At 45.2% G+C, this 20530-nt stretch overlaps 1 protein-coding gene across 1 annotated transcript; it reads left to right on the top strand.

The window, feature by feature from the left end:
• The first annotated feature begins 40 nt into the window (after positions 1-40).
• Positions 41-20302, top strand: CCDC191 (coiled-coil domain containing 191). Its single transcript, XM_075726227.1, has 17 exons — positions 41-190; positions 580-618; positions 1439-1580; positions 3920-4048; positions 4590-4768; positions 5275-5498; positions 6290-6446; positions 8317-8507; positions 9289-9538; positions 10875-11350; positions 11871-11965; positions 13581-13663; positions 15099-15200; positions 16692-16835; positions 18038-18190; positions 18578-18732; positions 20170-20302. Exons 1-17 carry the CDS (start codon positions 41-43, stop codon positions 20300-20302), a joined length of 2802 nt encoding a protein of 933 aa, XP_075582342.1.
• The last annotated feature ends 228 nt before the right edge of the window (positions 20303-20530 follow it).

Raw genomic sequence — 20530 nt, forward strand, 5'->3', positions numbered from 1 at the left:
GACAGCCCCTCCCTTCCGCCGCCCGCCGAGCGGCGTTGCCATGGCGAAGCCGCTCCCGGCGCGGTGCGCTGCGGGCCCGGCGGAGAGGGGCGGCCGGCTGGCGGGGGTGGCCGGCGTGGCCAGGGCCTCGCCGGGGCGCGGGGCCCAGCCCTCCCGCTGGCGGCGCCTCGCCGCCGGGGCCAGACCGGAGGTAACGGGGCCTGGCGGGAGGGCGGCGCGGAGAGCGCTAGGGGGCGCCCTGCAGGGCGCTGGCCAATCAGGGCGCGCCCTCTCGGGGGCGGGGCCGCCAGCCTCCCAACGGCTTAAAGGGCGGCCGGGCCCGGCCTGTGGGCCTGCGTGGGCTGCGCACAGGGGAGGCGGCTCCGTGGGGTCCCCGCTGCTTTTAAAAGCCGGGTCAGGCTCGGGAAGGATGTTTCCCGGGTCCGTGGGAGGGCTGTGGCAAGGGCCGCTTGATTTGCCGGCGGGTGGGAAGTCCGCGCTGCGCTCGAGAATGGCGCTGAGCACGGCAGCCTTAAACGCAGGTTCAAAAAAACCAGGTGCTTGAAACACTATTTTTTTTTTTTTTTATCTTATTTCCAGCCAAAGTTTGACTCTGATAACTTGGAACACTGGATCAAGGTGAAGTCATTGCACAGTAACTCAAGAGTAAGGTATACTGTTGTTACGCACAAAGCTCGTGGGTCACACACAAAACTTGCTGTGGAGCAGTACTGCAGGTTGTATGCATGGGCAAGTAATAGAAGAGATTTACCCCAAAGCACCTTCTCCTGCATCTACAACCACATAAGATGGAGGAAAATGGATTCTAGGGTGAACTTCCCTTTGTATCACTTCCCTGGGTATCCCCATGCTCCCGCCCTCAGCCTGTGTCTTGTTGCAGGTCGGAGCGTGCATCTGCCTCCTCGTGCAGCCTCCTAGACCTCTGCAAAGGGAAGAAGTTCTGCAGGAATGTGGGCTGTCTGGTGTGCAGGTGTCACGTGTAAAAACACCGTGACATGTCAGGACCATTTACACCTCAGAGAGATGAATAAGGGGCAGAAAATCGCTCAGACTATTTTCACAGTGGCCAGCCTGGTTATGACAAAATGCTGATACCAACTTTCACAGTTTGTGGTTGCTGGGGACTAGCTCAGCAAGTCTCCATCCAGCCCCCAGGGGATGGGTGTTGCATTCTCCCAACGTGTTCTCCAATCACCATGATTAGCACTAATTGCCAAATAAATGCTTATTACTTAATCATTTCTAGGTACAATTTCTCCAAACAAGAGCAGTTGGAGAAATGTGTTTCAAAAGAAATCTTTTTCTTATAACAGCCATACCGTCTTGTGTGACATTCCCACTGATGTTTGCTGTCTCTAGAGGAGAAACCTGGATACAAGAAATTTAAAAATTAATATCCAGCAATCCTGATAAATGTTTTCCTTTCTTTAAATTAAAGAGAGTGGAGCAAGCCTCTGAGTATGCTGTACCTGAAGCTTTTTCCCTTCAAAAGTCAAGGTATCCACAGGGGCCATGTGGTCCTGTGACAAGATGGGAAACCATGGAACAGCTGAAAGATCATGATGAGGCCTATGAGGAAGGTGAGCTGAAATACTGCTTGCCACAAGCTGCCTAAAATAAACTGTTCTTGATTCAGCATTGTGGTTCTGGTCTGAACAGCCTCTTGAAAAGCTTGAGACCATAAGAAACAGTTCATAGTAAGATATCTTTCATCTAATGGAGAAAGGGATAAGATGAATCAGTTGCTGGAGTTCAAGGTAGCTCTTTGAGCATACCTAAGAGAAGGATGAACTCTCTGTCTCCTGAAGATTTCAGGTCACGACGAGGACGAATACTGCCCTTGAAGACACACTATATGGTCAAATACAAGTTAGTGGGCTATAGGAAATCAGATGAAATTACCTGACATTTTTGATAGCAGGCTAGATGTGAAAATGGAGTTGCTCTGTGTAACTTTCGTATCTACAAATAAGTGTGTGGTTTTGCTTTGATTCCCATGCCCAGTTTTCCTCACTAATTAGCTAACTAAATAGTCCCTTTGTAATGCCTGTAGCCACAAGTGCTTATTGAAATTTGAAAATAAGCCTGTGGTACATTAAAAAAAATTAAAAAGAGAGGGAAATAATCTCCCATCAGTGCTAGAAGTACATCTGTGGTGTAAAAAGCTGATAGGAGACAGGATTTTAAAAACTGAGTTAACCATTCTTTTAAGACTCAAAAGTGAGCCTTACAGAATGGAATGAAGACACGTCTCAAGGGCATCCACTTCAATACAGGAAGTCAGCTTTTTCACTTGTAATCATCAGGGGTTCAACTAATAGCATGGAATACACCTATCTGCTTAGAGTGCACTGTCTAAATGCATTATACAGCATAGTGGCTCAAAAGGAGCTGTCTTTGCCATTGGTGGAAAAGTTGCTTGCTTGCTTCAAGTTTCTTTGTTATTTTTGTTTGCCCTTCTCTGCTAGGGTTTTCCTTTTTATAGCTACCAATCCTTCAGGATTGTTCCTAGCTCAGCTGAAAGCCTTTTATCTGGAATCCATTATTAGAATACTTAATGGTATTAACTACACATAGTCCACTTTGCAAAGAGAGGTATCAATAAGAGAAGTGCAAGGACTCTTTTACTCCACTTATGAGGAGCTCACATTTCTCAGCCAAAAAAGTAACCCACCCCCAAGTGATAAGCTGTTTTCCTCTCTTCTTTCTGTTATCAGATATACTTCCTTGTTCCTGAGCTGGCCTGAGAGATTATAAAAGAAAACAAAAGTGATTTGAAGGACAATAAACATTAGATTTATGTTATCTTCAAAAAAACCACCCCTTTTTAAGGAAATTTTAAAAAGGCTTCATTGCCTTAGAAGTACCAGGACTCAATGGGAGCATCTTCCTTTCACATTAGAACTGGAGATTTGGAGCAGCTGCTTCCTCCTGTTGGCTGTGCGCCTTTACGGGGGATGACTTGCACTGCAGTGGCTACTGAAATCCCTGCTCTTTGCCCATCCTCACTGCACAGGTAGCTCAGGATGGCTCAGCTTCTCGTGGGGCTGCTCCTGATGCCGTGCAGTTTACAGCCTTGCATTCTGCTTCAGGAACAGCTTGGCCACACATGCAGCGAGGCCAGGTAGTTTGTTGAGGCAGCAGCCATGTTAGCTGTCCTTGCTTTTGAGTAGGAACTCTAAAAAAGGAATATTTGTGTTTTTCCACAGAAGAGTGGAGATGCAAATAAAGTCCACAAAAGGACTTTATATCCAGTTGTTCGTGAGGCACTTGAGCTCACTGAGGAGTACCAAATCCCTCATGCGTGCACTCCTGTAGTTGCAGTCTTAATCCTGAGTACAGGTAGTCCCTGGTGAAGCTTGCCACCTGACAGATTTGTAATCTAGACTCACCGGTTGTTCCTGGAGCTGTGGTACTTGCAAAGGTTAACCTGTACACATGAAGCAAGCGTTTGTCCAAACAGTGGTTCTTTTTATATTTAACATATGACAATCTTGGCTGTTGATGTGTGGAAAATATCTAAGTGTCTGTAAGTGCAGTGGTAAAACACATGAAAGCTATCTGCATTATGAATTACCTCACATGAATTCCATCTCCTTGATAAATACTGTAAAAATCACAAGTGAATGTCCACAGAATCTTGTAGGAAAAATGGGGTGAAGAAGAATTCATTTGTGATGTATGTGACAGGGAAAAAGTTTGCCCCTTTCTCTTCCTATTCTTTTATAGATCAAGGAGATGAGAACAAAACTATTAGCCTTATTCCATTTTCTGTTGCAGATCAGCTTTCAGTCATTTTAGACAGCCTTCCCAGCATGTCTCTGGGATATAACTATCCCAGATACAGAGTCTTGCTAGTTTACACTTACCCATATATTTTTTAAGCAAGTGAAGTCATGAGTCCCTTTCCTCATGATAGCCCAAGAGCTGCTCAGTAACTGGATGAAGTCCAAACTGCAACTGGAGCTGATGAGCGATGGAGAAGAGGAAGTTGACTCTGTCCTGGAAAAGCCTTCTGCAGCCCCTCTGAAGTATGAGCGGTTTGATGGTGAGAGCACAGCAAAGCAGTTCCTGGCTTCCTTTCTGAGGATGTGCTGGGGAAGGGAGGCAGGACTCGTGGCTTGTCAGACTGAGAGGTAAAAGTTGCTTTGAGGCCAGGATACTGGGCTCAGTAGAAACATGATTAGACGTGATGATTTTTCTCCCCCAGCTCTTACAGCAGCTTGCTGTAGGGCTGCACAGATATACTTCATAAACATTCAATGTCTCCTTTTATAAAAGAGAAATTTTATTTCTTTTGTGTATGGGTATTTGTAAGGCCTGTCAAATTTATACAGCCATTTGAGATGCTCAGAGGCAAGGCAGTAAAAAATGGATGAAATGTTGTTACTGCTCTAGTGTGTTCAATGGGAGACTGATTAAGACTCTTTGGGGATACAGTGGAGTGCAGTCACTGTGTCCGTTTTCATCAGAAATGCATTCACAGTCTGGGAAAGTGATCTCTTTAATTACGTTAGGCTTTGTGATCTGAGACAGAGGGGTTTATTCATTTCAGACTAGCCTGAGATAATCTGAATTCCTCATTTCAGACTTGTGCAGCTCTCTGGAACATGAATTGGAAAGTTCCTCTGTCCAAGAATACCTACAGCATCTTTTGCAGAGTGAAGTTGTGAACTGTGGGATAGCGGAAGACCTTAGACTTGAAGACATCAAGGAAAAACAAAAACCTACAGATCCACGAATAATCATGGAGCTCAGACACAAGCAAGTGAGCAGGCGAGGCAGCACAGTTAAAAGGAATAAAATGGAGGATTACAGGATTAGAGTAAATGCTCAGTGATACTTCCCCAGTATTCTCTCCCAATCTGCAATAATCTCTGACTTGGAGGCAAATACCCAAGGATACTCTTCCACAGTTTAGCAGAAATGTTACTGCGTTTTCACGTGCACATTAGCCATTCACAGTAGCTTGCATAGCCGACTTTCACTACATCTGTTTACATTTTCCCCCTTTCCAGAGACTGACAGGAAAAGCCACCATGGCAGTCAGTTCTGAGTTTGCTCCCATCAAGTAATACTGGTTTAACCTCACTCTCTTGAATGGAGTTTTTCCTGGTCTGAGAGCAGAACCGGTCCAGTCAGTGCCAGCTAAGGATAGGGTTGCTTGCTTCATGTGAAAGGTGGATTGTGATCCACCCTGTCAGTGTACAATGAACCTCAAATTCTTCAGCCTTTGGCGTCTGCTTTGACTTTTGCTGATTTCCTCCTTCCCAGGTGAAAGAAAACCGAATGAGGCATCAGAAGGCATTAGAGCTTCAGAGACAAGAAAAGTCCCTCAAGAAATCAGCTCTGTCCAAGGCCGAGCTCCAGCTCCAAGCACAGGAGGAAGACAGAAGGAAGGCCCTGAAGGTGAAGGAGGAGGAGATCCAGAGGGAAATGGTGAAGCTGCGAAAGGAAATGGCCGAGAAGAGGCACACCACGGCAGAAGCACGGAGAACGTAAGAGGGAGAGGGGGGCATGGGAAGAACCATATGAAGAACACTTCTCTTATCAGCTTCTTTTGCTAAATGAAGGAGGAGTGGTGGTCCCAAAGGAAACATCTGCTATTCCTCTGTCTCTGAACTCTCCCAAACCCTTTTATTCCTTTGTTACCAACATCAATGGCAGAGTTCAATATTAGTGGGAAGATGGGCTAAAAATACTATTAGCCTCCCCTCAGCCATTACCAGTATGTACACTGAATCACAAATTAGGAGCGTGTTTGCACCACCATGCATTCTCTCCATCAACTCCGTGGCCACATCCAGCCTTGTTAGCGTCTAATGCAGCATGAAAGCCAGTACGCCCCCAAAAAACCAAAAAGAATAGCCTGTGTTGAAAGTCTAACACTTACAATACCTCCTCTGCTATGAGAGAATAAAGACTATTCTTGGCTGAGAATTCTGCAGAGACATAGTTTTTACTTCTGCTGAGCTTGGATTGTCACAGAGATGTGACTTGTAGGGATGCCATTTAGTTAGGCAACGCTGAGATCCTAAATCTTCCCATGCAAGTGCTTTACTGAAATCTTACTATTTTCTTCTGCCTGCTATATTTTTGAAATCTTCCAGACTGTTTGGTCTCTGGGACCCCAAACCATGACAGAGGCTGTATTCTAAGAAGGCTGAGTTAAATAATCAGCAGCTTTCTAAGCTGTAGAGGTTATTCACTTAGGATTGGCCAAAAAGAGAGTGAAATCTGTGCTACGGTACTTTCCTCGTTGTATTAGATCTGTTTGTTCATTTTCCAGGGAGGGGAAGAGACAAGAAAAAAGTCAGAAGCTGTCAATGCAGGAGGTACCTATTACTGCATCACCACCCCTGGTTCTGAAGAAAGAGGAGCAAGGAGAGGAGAAACAGGGAAAGGCTCAGGAGCTGCTGCGCAGGATTTACACCAATAAGCAGAGAGTGAGCATCACCCTTCTTTATCTGAGACTCTGAGCTACCTGCCCTCAGCTACTGTTTGCAAAACTGAAGTAAAAAGTCCTGGTTATCAGAATTTTTTACTTCTTCCAAGCCCTCCTCCTGAGACCAGGAAAGTAGAAGAGCAGGGCAAAAAGTATCTTGTAAGACTAGGAGCAAGAAATCCCGAGCCTCCATCCCCTGTGTCTGTGCCTCAAGTGAACTCAGTGGTAGGTTTCACTTAGAAATGTGTAAAAGGTGTGGCTTTCAGGACAGTTGCAAACATAAAGGTTTCTGCAACTGAGAAATAGGCAGAGGAGCAAGATTTGTTTTCCCTGGAGGAAGGAAGTAAAAGAGGGGAAGCGGCACAAAAGAGCCTTATTGTGTGTATGGGAAGATATTTTAAAGATTGCCTTGCAGATCCTGGTGCAGGAACAGGGAGGGGAAAGAGGAAAGAAGTGCTGAGACCTGGGATGAATTCTGAGCTGGGTCTCCAAGCATTGAAGTATGTCAGCACATCCACAGTAATGGGGTCCGCAAGGATCCACTCCCAGTGGGTGCAGTAGGGTATTCTGTGATATTGCAACAGCTCTTTTGAGGCAAACATGCAGATTTTAATAATTCCTAGTAGGAACCTATTTCTTTTACCCTCATTATTCTGATACCATGACTAGTTCTGTGTTAAACACGTAGTTGTATCAAATACTTGCAATTAAAGAGTGATCTTTTTGTACTGAATAATTTTATATGGGCAGTCTCAGCAAAGGGAATAAATTCCCCTGAGTACAGGTATGAATGCCATCCATCATATAATGTTTTTAATTAATAGAGCAGTCATCATCATTATTGTCTACTTACCTACATCTAGAATTTTTTTTATAGAATAATCCCATAGCTTTTATGGTGATTCTCCCCATGGCTCACTTCATCTGCCCGTCTGCTGGATTTAAGCTTGGCTACTGTTTAGCAGTACACAACCTCTCTCCAGCACAATCTAAGCTATGAAGATAAGCCTGAATGAAACCACAGAACAATTTAGGGCTGGCAAAACGTGAGAAGCCACAGCTTAGCTGAGCTAAGCAATAGTGACACTTTGATTATTTTCCTAAAGCAGAAAGAAATAGCTAATGCATTGACATTTTGTCCTTTTTGTAAGTCTCTATTTAGAGATTTCAGTGAGCGAGAGGAATGCAATTAAAACAAGGCATGACAAAAGGGGAACAGCCCAGTCCTGTGAGTTGACCCACTTGGAGGATCAAAATGAACAGTGTCTGCAGTGACAGGGCTAGAATTATGGGGTAGATTAGATAGCACATTGCTGTTCTGTACAATGTAAATCTCTCCCAGAAGCAGCGAGTCTAATTACACAACAGGGGAAAGGTTTGGCTTCCTACTGGAACAAGGGTGAGCTTAGGTCATGTCATAAATTCATGCTAGGAAGTGTCTTGATTTTTGTCTAAGTTAAAAAAAAAAAAAAAAAAGTGGTCCATGGAGATATTTGTGAACTGTTCTCCCCAGAAGTGTTCTTACCTGTAGCATCTTAGACATCTTCTAGATTCTGAAACATCTTTTCTGTCTCTAGAAATTCTATGTTCCTCACCCATTTTAGTTCACCAAGTGTAAAGGAATAACTGTGTTTCACTTAAAGGCACAGAACCCCATGATGTTATGTTTCTAGTCCCTTTCTGCTTTTTGTAGAAGACCTGTACATGCTCTGCATTTTTTTTTTTTTTTTCCCCTCAAGGTAATTGTGGAAAGTGGGGATTCTAAAAAGAATCTCAAAAAGAAAGTCAGATAAGGGGAATGGTGGAGAGGATCAGCATTTGTGTGATGGGCTGTATCTTGCTCATTGTTTTTTTGAAACTCTCCCATGCAGTGCATGCAACGACATTTCTCCGCTTGGCTGAAAGTCATTCTGGAGCACAGAATTAAAATGGGAAAAGCCAGAGCCCTTGCGGACTGGAAATGCCAACTGAAGGCCCTGCAAGCCTGGAGAAACTATACTTGGGCCCAGAAAGTAGAGAAGGAGACACAGCAATTGGAAGTTCATCTCCAAGATCAAAACAGGTAGTGACCCTACACTGTGGAGTTCCTCCTACTGCAGCAGTACTTGGGCAGTGCAGTGATCAGGGACTGTAAAAGGGGCTTGCCAGGTAGCCAGCAGGAGGAAAACAGTAGCTTTTTGAGAAAATTGCTACATTGCCTGCAGTCTGCCAGAGGCATTGTGGCACAGATGACAAGGAGGACAGAGATAAACAAGAGCTTTAGCACTTTCCAACAAGCCTGCGTCTCAGTCTCTCTGTAGGTACCTTTCCTGGAAATCTCACCCTGGCTTGCTCTGGGCCCCAGAGAATATGAGGTGCCGTATTTATTCCTGATTAATATAGTTATTTCCTATTTCAGTAGTAGTATAGCAGAGATCATTTTGGCCAGTGCCTTTCTTTAAGGAGGCTGTGGGCTGAATTCCCTACCAGCCAGCGAAAATTTTGCTCTTGCAGGTGTCTGGCAGGCTGTGTGGTGAGGCACTGCCACTTCCCCCTATTTAGCTGGCAAGGGAACAGGATACCTCTTTTGCATCTATCCTACAGCCCAAGGATGACACAGGAAATTGCAAAATGTGAACTAGGGAAACTTACTTCAAATTAATGGGCATCCTTTCTGCACTCCCGCTCCTCCTTGGAGAAACGCTGTACAGCTTTGGAGGGCCTTCAGAGTTAAGTGACAAAAAGACTTGGGAAGTGATGGGGCCTCATGCCATGGCCTGGACTGCTGTACTTCATGCAACTGTTTCAGGCAGGCCTGGGCAGAAGCCTCACTCCTATCGTAACACAAGTACTTTCTCATTCAGGAAAAGACAACTATCTGCGGAGCATAACCAGCAACGGCTTTTGCGCTGCTGCTTTCTGGCGTGGCAGCGCTGGAGCCAAGCAGAGACAGAAAAGCGAGAGCTGCAGATCAAGAGGGAAGAGACGAAGAGAAAGATGGCACAGCTGCTGGAGGCAGTGTCACTGGGGAAGGGTGCTCTGGACAGGCCACTGGAGGTTAGCAAGCCTGGGACAGCGGAAGTATATCATCATCAAGGTCTGCAGCAAGACAAGGTAAATCCTTCCCATGTAGTTTTGTTTATTGGCACCTCAGTACTCATACAAAGTACTTCTTTTGTGCAACTTGAAATAAAGAGTACATTGTCCCAGAGGAAGGCTTCTTTCCCAGGGTTACCCCTAAATACCTGCCTGCAACTGTTCAGGAGGGAAGTCTTTAAAAATCAGAGGCAAACGTGAAGGACGATGGATGAGTTTTAAAAATAGTCTCTAATGATGCCAGAGAACAACCCTTTATGTACAGTGAGTTGCAATGAGCGTCCCACTCCCAGATCACTTTTGCGGAGAGGTTAGTTACATCTTTGATGCCTGCTTAGACTGAAAAAGAGTAATGCTTGACTGCATAACAAGAGATTTTGTCATACCGGTGCAGCTCTCTGGCTTTTAAGCATGGGGAAAAAAAGTTGTCACTGGCTGTTTCAGCATAATGCACATCACAAGGAGGTAGGAGAGGAGAATCAGAGGTTGCTTCCTTAAATTGTCATTTGTCAGGTCAGAGTCTGCCCTTCCTTTCTGTCTATAAAACCTGTACCACAGCAGTGTCTTGATCCCGGCATGAGAACTCACATGCGCATATTACAGGTCAAGCTTTTCATTGCTTAAGTGTCAGCAAAAGTTGATTTCCTACGGTGCTTATATCATCCTAGTAGGCCTGTATTTTTTTTCTGATGCACTGGTAAAATTTGTGCTGGAAGGATGGGACTAAATTTGGGGTTTGACCTAGGAATCAGAAAGCAGACCTTACATCTGATGCCTCTTCAGAGAAAGACCATGCGTGAGAAAAGGTGCAGCCTCATTCCCCAGTGTGCACCAGTTTCATGGTAGTATTTATCAAAGCTGGAGAAGAGGCATGAGGAAGCAGCACCTTGTAGACTTCTCTTCCATCTGAAAAGGGGCTGTTCAGCAGATCAGCCATGTAGATCACTTCAACCATGTTTTTTCCTTTATTCTCCATCCGAGCACTGAGCGGTGACAACACAGTCCAAAAGGGAGTGTGCTAATCCCTGAGAAATGAGCTGTCCTGAGCTGTGGTCCCTAACAAAACAGTCAGGATATATTCTTGCCAGAGCTCTTGCCTGATCAGGATTTCTTTCTCCCAGTGAAATGGCACACAGCTCCTTAGCAGTTCTTTCCTGCAGCCTCCCATTTTGCGCGTAACAGGGCCCCTCTGCCCTGGCTAGGGACTGGATGAAGATTGCATAGCTGAGATTACCCCACTTCTCAGGCATCTCACTAGATTTGCATTAAAGAAACACTTAGTAGGTAGCAAGGGCAGAAGAGTGCTTGGTTTTAATCAATGCCAAATTTCCTCATTTTCTTTCTTTTCCCCTAGCCAACTGAAAATTGCCTCATACAGAAAGAACCTGACCAGACCAGAGACCACTCTTGTTCAGATGCTGCTCACACATCTCATTCCTACAGGAAACCCAGATTTGCCTGGGAGGTTACCCTAAAACATGCAGCCCCGAGTGCCCAGGACCAGGCTGTGTACAGGAATCAAACAGCCACTTTCCCCCAGCAGTTTCAGGCACCTGGTCCAAAGACAGTTCCTGCTTATGGTAGCCGTTTTGAGCACCGTCATGCCTTCCAGCAACGTCTGATTGAGGAACAAAGGCAGCAGCTTCAGAAACAGCAAGAGCTGATCCTTGAACTGCAGGAAAACCAGAGGCTGAGCAGAGCTAAAGAGGAGGCAGCACAAGGCACAGCTATAACCCAGGTGCTTAACAACTCTGCTTCACAAACCAGGGAAGAAGAGGAAAAACCGAAGAGGGAAAAACAATCCAGATGCAAGAATACAACCCATTTGAGGTATATGCCCTCGATAAAGCAGCCTCAATTAGTCAGCATATCTCATTCCTACTCAAGTTGAGCCAGAATTTGCCAGACACACTTCAGTCATGCTAGTGCTATCTGCTCTTCCTCTCACCTGTGACTTAGCCTCAAGGGTAGTATCAGGCTGGCCACAGTTCTCTGTCTCTCTCCCTTTTTGCAATGGCTCAACACCGTGTGATCCATACAGAATCCACTTAGAAACAGCAATTCTAGAGTGTCACACACAACAGCAGCAGGGATTTATTTAGTTAGGGAAAAAAGAAAGTGTCATCCTCAATTTCAGAACATGCAGCAGCCCTGGGTACTCAGCTCCTTTGCAAGGATGCATCATTAATCCCATTTCACGCAGAAGAAAAGTGTATCAGGGATTCAGAATGAAAATGCAGCACAATGGGAAATAGAAAATACAAGACCTGTTTCTTAACTGTAGGTTGTAGGTGTGAGACATCATTTGACCACCTTAATTGCTGAATTTCTTTACTCTTTCCTTTCATAGTCCACCTGTTTCTCATGGGCCAGAAAACACAAGGGCAGTGATGCAAGGCAGGAGGCCCTCAAACCAGCTGACCTCAGCTCATCCCATACTGAAAGGTATTGTTCTAGATGGCAAACACCGTATCAGACCACTTTTCTCAACAGCTTCTCTGGAAACTTCTCTGTTTCTTTGCCTCACCCTTGCTAGTTGATAACAGTATGCAAGTAAAACTCGGCACTCTCTTTCCCAGCCTGACCAGCACTGTGAGAGGGTGAGCTGTTTTCATGCCCAAGTCAGGCATCTGTAAAACCTGGGCCACTGCAAGCCCCTCAAGTCCACACTTAGTACACTGTGGAAGTGGTTACTCCTAACACTTGTGATTGATTGTTTCTGGTGTGACAAGACTCAGAGAGAGAAGCTCTACCAGGATGTACTCTCAGTCTTATTCTTTTCATTGCACATCCCAGTAACACTTGAGTGACCCATCATTTTCATCGAACTTTGACAGAGGTATTGAGATTTCAAAGGGAATTAAGTGCCTACCCAAGGTTTTGTGAGACAACAGGAGCTAGGCTGGGGTAGGAGCTCTGGGTCCCTGCCTTCTGTGAGATACCTCCCCTTCTCTGGCCACACTGGAACAACATATACACGTGAAACATGCAGCACCACCTTTTCATGCAGTAAATTAAGATCAGGTTCTGTTATATCCCTGGGTCATGTTCCTCCATATCAACTGGGGGGTTGGTCACAGTCTGCATGAAAGACTGGAATACGATTACTGTGATGCTTTAACAGTTTTGGGATGATCAGAGCTTTTTGGCCATAATAGCTGGGCATTAGTAGCTGCCTTTCATTAACTGCATTCAGCTCCAATGCTACCTAGTCCAAGCCATCACTCACTCTGATTTGCCTGAACTCTGTACAGCTTAGGGACAGCAAGCATGTTTTCAGAGCACTCAAGTGCTTTTGTTTGAAGATCCCCCAAAAATTCAATGAATAAGTTATCACTAGATGATTTTCTCTTGGCAGACAATCCCGAGACAGCTAAGAGGAGAAAAGAAACTGAGGAAACCTATTGTGGTCAAAACACTTAAATGCCCCCCAGTTATCAGTTGCTTCAGCCTGTGCTTCATTTACAACTTCAGAAGCGAGCAAGGGTTCTCAACTCCACTGCATGTTCTGTGTGGTCATATCAGCACTGTAACACTTTCACTGATAGCCAGCAATATCACCGCATTGCAATTTATCTCCCAAAAGAAGCATTAAGTAGTAGTTTCTTACTAGTGGGACCAAGTACCTATGTGTCATTATGGCAGGGATGCTTTCCGTCATGAAGTCACTCTTTAAATAAGCAGCTGGAGCTTACTGGAGACCTCCTAGCAATTGCTGCTAAATCAGGTGCCCTGAACCTCAGCACTCAATCAGGGAAGACGGGTAAAACCTCTAGACACAGTTCCTTTCATAATTGAGCTTCATGGCTGTGACTGTCAACCAAGGAGGGTGGAGTGAATCTAATTGGGATAATCCTGAATTGTCTTATAAATGTTTATGGGTTCCTTGTTCATGACACTGCCAGTCATAAGAGGCAGCAGAAAGCGAGACCCTTTGTGCTGGCATTGCCAGGTCAACAGGGGCCTGGCAGTAGAGTGAAGTAGTCATCCTTGTTCACCAAAATTCTGCCATTATCCTATAGCTCATTTCCATTAAGCCTTATGTCCTCTGTTTCTGTAGCTATGGAGGAGAGAGCAACTCAGCGGGCAGAACACAGGAGGAAACTAGAAGAAGCCAAACAACGAAGAGAAGAGGAAAAATTGGTAAGGAAAGCGGAAAATGAAATAAAGTCTCTTTCACACCACTCCAGTTACAAGAAATGCTGTTTTAACCCCAGAGTCAGGGACCAAGACAAGGCCCTTTATCTAAAACAGGAGTTAGACCTTGTGAGAAAGCAGATGTCTGGCACACATCAAAAGAAGTAGTTATTGCTGCATTTGCATTCAGTGACCCCACTAGCCCTGCCATATCACAGGCAGACACTTCATATTGATGCAGTTGCAATTCTAGAAGCAGCCTCCCTTAACACCCCCCAACCACCTCTTTCACACCTACCTCATGACCGTAACTTGTCCTTGCCGAGGATGGGAAGGGTGGAAGTGCATGCAGAGATCCACTTGATTGGGCCTGGCGATGATGGGTTTCCCCTCCACTGCCTTTCCTGTCTGGTCACGTGCAGCTTGAGGACGTGCAGTCTGACCTAGTAAAAATCTTGCATCTTTCTAGCAAATCTCTGCTGAAGAGAGAAGATACTGACAATATTTGCATAGTTAATATACAAATTCTATGATACACATCCGACAGAGGAGCCTTCTTAGCTTCAGGGCATTGGGCTGTTACTGAAAACATTGATAGTAAGTTGCATTAGGATTAGAAAGCTCAAAACTGGAGCCCTAAAACAACCAGCGTTTCTTCGTTCTCCAAGCAGGAGAGATGCACTCACATACGCAGGAGGCTGAAACGAGCCTTAGAGAAAATTTTAACCATAGAGCGGACAGACAACTGTGGGGTTAGGTTTCCTCAGCTGCAGTTGCCACAATCTTAGAGATCAGGAAGCACAGTCATAATAATCATGCATTATGGTTGGTGTGGGTTTTAGGCCTTTGATGCATACACCGAGAGCAAAAGCTTTGTGAAATGAAAGCGGAGTGGGATCTGCAAGGGGAGTAGATAAACATTCAGAGAAGGATATCATGCCAGGTATGACCAGTACTGAAGTAAAACAACTTCTTTGATCTTCAGCGTTTGGGGCAAGAAATGTTTGGGTACCTGTAATGCTGCTTTGCATGTAGAAGTAAGCCCAGAACTGACTTCAGCAATCAGGTTATCAATAACTAACTTGGTGTATGGTTTAATTTTTTTAGGGGAATAGTGGGCAAATACTATAACTTAGGGCAAAGAAAGACACATATATATATATGGGGGGGTGTGTGTGTATACATATATATATATGTAGGTAGTAGAAAGATGTATACACATATATATAGGTAGTAGAAAGAACAGTCCCTCCTTCTTCTCCCTTGCACAATTCATGGTCCAGCACAGATCATGTCTAGTGTGTGACAAAGTCTGCTTCCTTCTGAAGTTTCAGGTGCTGGTCAATACTAGATGAATTGGAAAGCTTAATGGTCTATGTACTCTAAAAAGGTCACATGTACCAAATTAAATTTTACCTTCCTCCCTTTTCTCCATTTCAAGGCCCAGATGAAGGCTGAAGAGGAAGCACGACAGAGGAAGGAGGCCGAGGAAAAGGAAGCTCGGCAGGAAAAACGACGGGAGGAGAGAAGGCAGCAGAAGCTGGTGACCAAACACCTCACCTATTTCCCCCCACTTTAGCAGGGATAGGGAAGAAGAGCCATTACCCACTAGCACTCAGTCAGCAGCCAGAGTAACGTGAACCAGAAGTCATCATTAGTAGAGCGGAGTTTCACAGCACAGCACCCACTGCATCACCACCCTTTTTGGCAATGTTAGGGGAAAGGCTGTGGACTGAACGCACTGTGAAGTATATACTGTCTCTGTCTCATCAGCAGGACTAGAGGTCCCAGCTGGTGGACGTTCACTGCTAATGTATAGCCACATAAGCCCCCACAGTAGCAACATGTTTCCAGTACTTAAAGGGTTGCTAGAGAGAGCACTGAGGCTCTCCCACAAGGAGCCACATGGAGAAGATTAGTGGCAATGGGTACAAGTTGCACTAGGAGAGGCTTCATCTTGATATAAGAAATAAGTTTTTTACAATGATAACAGATAACAATCATTTGCTGGAACAAGCTCCCCAGGGATGTGGTATAGAGTCCCCATTGCTGGAGGTTTTCAAGATGCAATTGGACAGGGTGCTAGATAACCTCACAAAGGCTCCCTTTCCCACGAGAGGTTGGATCAGATGATCTTTCGAGGTCCCTTCCAACCTGGACTGTTCTATGATTCTATGTTGGGCCTACTTTCAGGCTGCTCCTTCCACTTGTATCCCCTTCCAGCATTCACAATGATACCAGTCACAAACACACGACTTATAAGTAAACAAACCTGACAGAGATATGAAGGACAACTTTCCACCTGAAGAATAGAAGCATCCTCTCCTTGGAGCTAGCCTAGGAATAGCCCCACTTCATTATTGTTACTTGGAAATAAGCTGTCCTAATAACCCAAATAGCACATTTGAAATCCTACAGGAATTTGACCTACAACTACTGTTCTACTTGGATTGAGTGTTTTAGGATGTTTGACCTGCATCCCTGAGTCTCAGTCAAAAGTAATATCGTACAGATATATAATACCCACAACCCTCCCCTACTATTTAGGCTAGATTAAGTGGTAGGGTCCATGCGTAAACTCAGAATCATTTTTGGACAGGTTTTCAATCTAGTTTTATAAACATACAAAGCTGCCCTCCTCAAGCTCACCAAAGTACCCCTCCCCACACTGATGAAGGCCCATCAAAAGGATGTTCCTGCTACGTCAGCACTGCTGGTAGCCATGGATTATATGGCTGCTACAGTAACATCAAACTGCCATGCTGAGGGAAGGCCACATGCTGATACATGGCCTAAGGAAATGTCCAGAAATACCATCATCTTCCATGAGGATTTTCAAGACAGTTTGCTCTGCTTTCTACCACAGGTTCTAGTACATGGGGTCATACCTGGTCTGGTCTGCACTGCTAAAGATGATGCAGATCCCTATTTCCTGCCAGGTCAGGACCTCTAGCTCCAATATGACAATTTATCATCATTGCTTAACATCATCATCATCCAGAGTGAATTAAAACTACTGCTCTTTGTATTGTAGAAAGAGCTGGAGAAGCAAAGGAGGCTGGAGAAAGAGCAGCAGCTCCAGAAAAAGGCCAGAGATCACTATGAGAAGGTCCTGCTGAGAAAGCTGGGAATGGTGCCATGGAAAAGGCTGAAGGAGCAAGCCAAGGAAAACCTGGTGGTAAGCACTGAGGGTAAAGGAAAGGACCAGTGCCATGGGAGGAAGGGAAAAAGAATGGAGGCAGCACTCAGCAGGAGTCTTAATAGGCTCTTAAGACAGGTAGAGATGGAAAAAGCAAACATTCTCCCTGCACACCCTGCCCTATATTAGTTCTTTAAATCAGCCCATCTGAAAATAATCATGAAAGGTCATCAAAACCCCACAAGGGTTGCATCCTCATTTATAGCTGATTAAACAGGAACCAAAAGGACAGAGAAAGGAACACATTTCAATCTAATGAGAAGTCATTTTTGTTAGCCTCCACTTGTCTGTAGTACTAACTGCCATGTGGTTTGATGCCAATAACACAGTGGGAGTTCGTTTAGTATGATATAGCCAAAAAAATAAATTGAAGTTATATGACATAAGCCTGTCAGTTCTCTTGCTCCACAGCAAAGCTAATCAGTAAGACACCACCAAGCCACTGTAGTTATAGTAGTTGACCCCAGCCCATCGCTAGGGCTTTTCCTCTTTCCGAAATCACTGCTGGTGCAGTGTTGGCCACTGCTAGAGGTGGGACACCACAGGTGATAATCCAGCAATCTGTTCTAGCCTGTCCATACCTTCAGTGCAGAGAGCAAGTGGTAGCTTCCGAGACCTTGACACATAAATATTGCTAACGAAACATTTCTGTACATGACTGAATTGGCATACCTTATCAGGGGTGGACTAGTAACACTCAACTGTATCCTGAAGATTTAGCCAGAGCACAGGGCTAAGTTGGCAAGCTTCCATTTAAGTCACTGGAACTGCAGCTACTTACAGTACTCAACCAAATGCACACAGGCCTCCAGCTGGAAAGAAACAGAGGGATAGCAGCTGCTCTGTAAGTCCACCCTGCTGGTCAGCGTTATGGACGGGGTTGGACTAAAGTGTTATAGGCCATGCCCCTGCTCCATTCACAATAGGTTAAACTGAGCACCTAGTTTGAAAGGATATTCTCTCAAAGTGACACAGCAGTAGCCTGATAGAGAGACTGGTCTTGTTCCTTATGCTGACCCCTCTTTGTGGGAAACTATCCTGTAAGTTATCCCAGCTGTCAAACATCTGCATTTTGGGGATCCCAAAAAGCTGAGGTAATTTTCTGGTGTACCCAGTTTTCTGTAGGTTTACGTAGTCACTAGTCCAAGTAACTAGCTGCTGTCTCTGCTGTCTTTACATAGGTGGCACAAAGGCACTACTGCTTGGCCCTGCAGAGGAAGTGCCTGATGACTTGGCACCAGCACACCCAGGGGAGCCTCACGGAGAAGGTGTCTCGGGCTGAAGACTTCTATTCCCATACGTTGCTGAGACAGGGCTTCAGGAACTGGCTAAAGGTTTGCCTGCACCACAGTGGAGAAACGATACCAAGCAAGCTAGCTGCTGCCGCGCTTTCCCCTCCCCACAGTGCCACTTCACATACCTGCAGCCCAACCTTTGCTGAGTTACACTGTCCCCCTTCCAGCAACATCATTCCCTTCTTCAGAGACCTTCTTTCAGCTCTCCACTCTCCGTCATTCTCTTCCAGCCAGGACACTTTCCTACGTACTGCTCCCCACCTCCACCTTTGCACTCTCTCACTCTGCTCCTTGCTGATTTTCCTCTACTCCTGTCCCCATTACCCTTCACTGCCACAGTTTCAGCACTGCTCTGTTTCTGCTTACTGAGCTGGGGGTTGGGAAAAAGAAGCCATTCTCACCTCTTTCTCTGTCCTCCTTCCCTAGTACAAGAATTATCTCTCCACTCTGGAGGAGAGAGTGAGTACCCTCCATGCAGCCTGCCTCCTGAGGAAGTACTTCTGGGCATGGTTTGATCTGGTCACGGAGGAAAAGAGTACCTTATGGGAGAAGCTGAAGATTGCTACTGAACACAGTAACAAGTGCGTGCATTCCCTTGCCGGCAGTTCCTTACTTAGGTTTAATACACCCTGTAGGCTATTTTAGAGACTGCTTTTGACAGGTCAGTTACCTGCTCCCCAAGAACATGTGAAACATGTACTTCACTGCTGATATTTTGCTTCTGTGATATGCACAGACAACATCAGCAGAGGTTTGTGTAAGAATTTTCCATGCAGCCTGGAAAAGGAAATTTAGTGGTAAAGAGAATACAGTGAAAGCAGATAAGTGGCTGAAACTTTCTAAGCTGATTAGCTAATCTGGCCATGCAGCTTCTCCTAAAAGCTGCCTTAGGAAAATCTTTAAGTACAATTATAGCAAGCCAGATGACTGCGCAGGAATTACACTGTATTGTTTTGTCCACAGCAGATGATTTAGTTCACAAATCCAAAGCTGATCAACTAGAAACCCTACTTAAGGAATCTTTCAGTTTGTGCCATTGTCAGCCTGACTTGGCAATGAGAACTACAGCAGACAGTTCTACCCATTACAACTGCAGCTGGACACACCCAGTTCACTCATTGTCCCATAACTGCATTAGCTGTGCATTTTAACAGGAGGAAAAATCTATTGGCAAAGTTCAGCAGAAAACAGAAGCACATTCACCTACCTCACCATGAAAGCATGTCAGCTGCATGCAGTCATGAATAGGCTGCGCCTGTGCATAGCCCAAACAGGATCCGCAGCACCTTGGAGGAGGAATTAAATTCACCTCTTACGTAGTAGAGCGAACCTGTTCTAGCTTGCCATGTCAGTAAGACCAGAACAGTGCATGATTTAACCCAACAAGCCAGCAAACAGGAGATGCAAGGGAAAATTCAGACCCAGGAATTCTATGTATGACCTCATATTAGGAACATAATCACCTGTCGTTCCTCATTTCCTCTTCCCCCACTGACTGGCAAAAGCCAGTTCAGACCTTGACATAGCAAACTATTCTTTAAAAAGAACTGTTGCTCCTTATTGCCCATATGGGAACCCAGGGCAAGGCACCTCCGGTGGGGTGATTAAAATCAAGTAAGAATTGGAGCCCAGCTGTGTATAATCCCAAGTGGTTGGTCTGGACCAAACGAGCCTGCCTTTTTTCTGAAGAAACTGCTTTCAGAGACCCTGTTTATTCTTCATGAAACATGTTTCATCTTCAGAGTGCTAAGCAGACACCAGCTAATGAATGCTGTCAGAGGGAGGAGCAAAATTCTTGGGGGAGAGGAATAGAGAAGGGCAATGTGTTATTTTACCCTGGGATGACTGACATGTTAATGGAGTGGTTTAACATGTCACAGCCCTGACTGGCAGCAGAAAGGACAAATCCCACAGGCATTTTAGAGGAGTTCCCCCTCAAATAGAAGTCATATTTTCATTACCTGTTATGTTATGCACCCATCTGCATGTCATCACTTTGTGTCCCCAATTTCTTTAAGGAGACTCATGCTGAACGCATTCGAGGCATGGAGGCAGTACCCATTACTGATGAAAAAGGAAAGAGAGAGAGAGGAAAGGAGAAACCAGCTGCGCAGAAGAGTAGCTGAAATTCTCCCTGACTTCCAAACATGACAGAAGAGAGTCAAAGGAGACTGGGAAAGGGGACAATAAGACTGATTCTGTCCTGTGCTATCTTCCCACTGACTGAAACAAATCCAAGGGGAAGTCCCATCCAGTGCAAAGGGTCTTACAGCCAAAGGAAGCTCCCTGGGGCCACTGCTGTCGTAAACTAAGCATAAGGGAAACTTATCTGATGGTTTCACTTTGCATTTCAGGAGGTTATTCCCTGCAATGTCCTCC

This window comes from Pelecanus crispus, chromosome 1 (genome assembly GCF_030463565.1).
Source record: "Pelecanus crispus isolate bPelCri1 chromosome 1, bPelCri1.pri, whole genome shotgun sequence".
Taxonomy (NCBI): Eukaryota; Metazoa; Chordata; class Aves; order Pelecaniformes; family Pelecanidae; genus Pelecanus; species Pelecanus crispus.

Excerpts from the sequence above, each read along its gene's own strand:
- CCDC191 (XM_075726227.1), top strand. The coding sequence starts at position 41 with ATGGCGAAGCCGCTCCCGGCGCGGTGCGCTGCGGGCCCGGCGGAGAGG. Across the intron at positions 11,351-11,870 it reads AAGAATACAACCCATTTGAG|TCCACCTGTTTCTCATGGGC; the intron begins GTATATGCCCTC and ends TTCCTTTCATAG. Across the intron at positions 16,836-18,037 it reads AAGCCAAGGAAAACCTGGTG|GTGGCACAAAGGCACTACTG; the intron begins GTAAGCACTGAG and ends GTCTTTACATAG.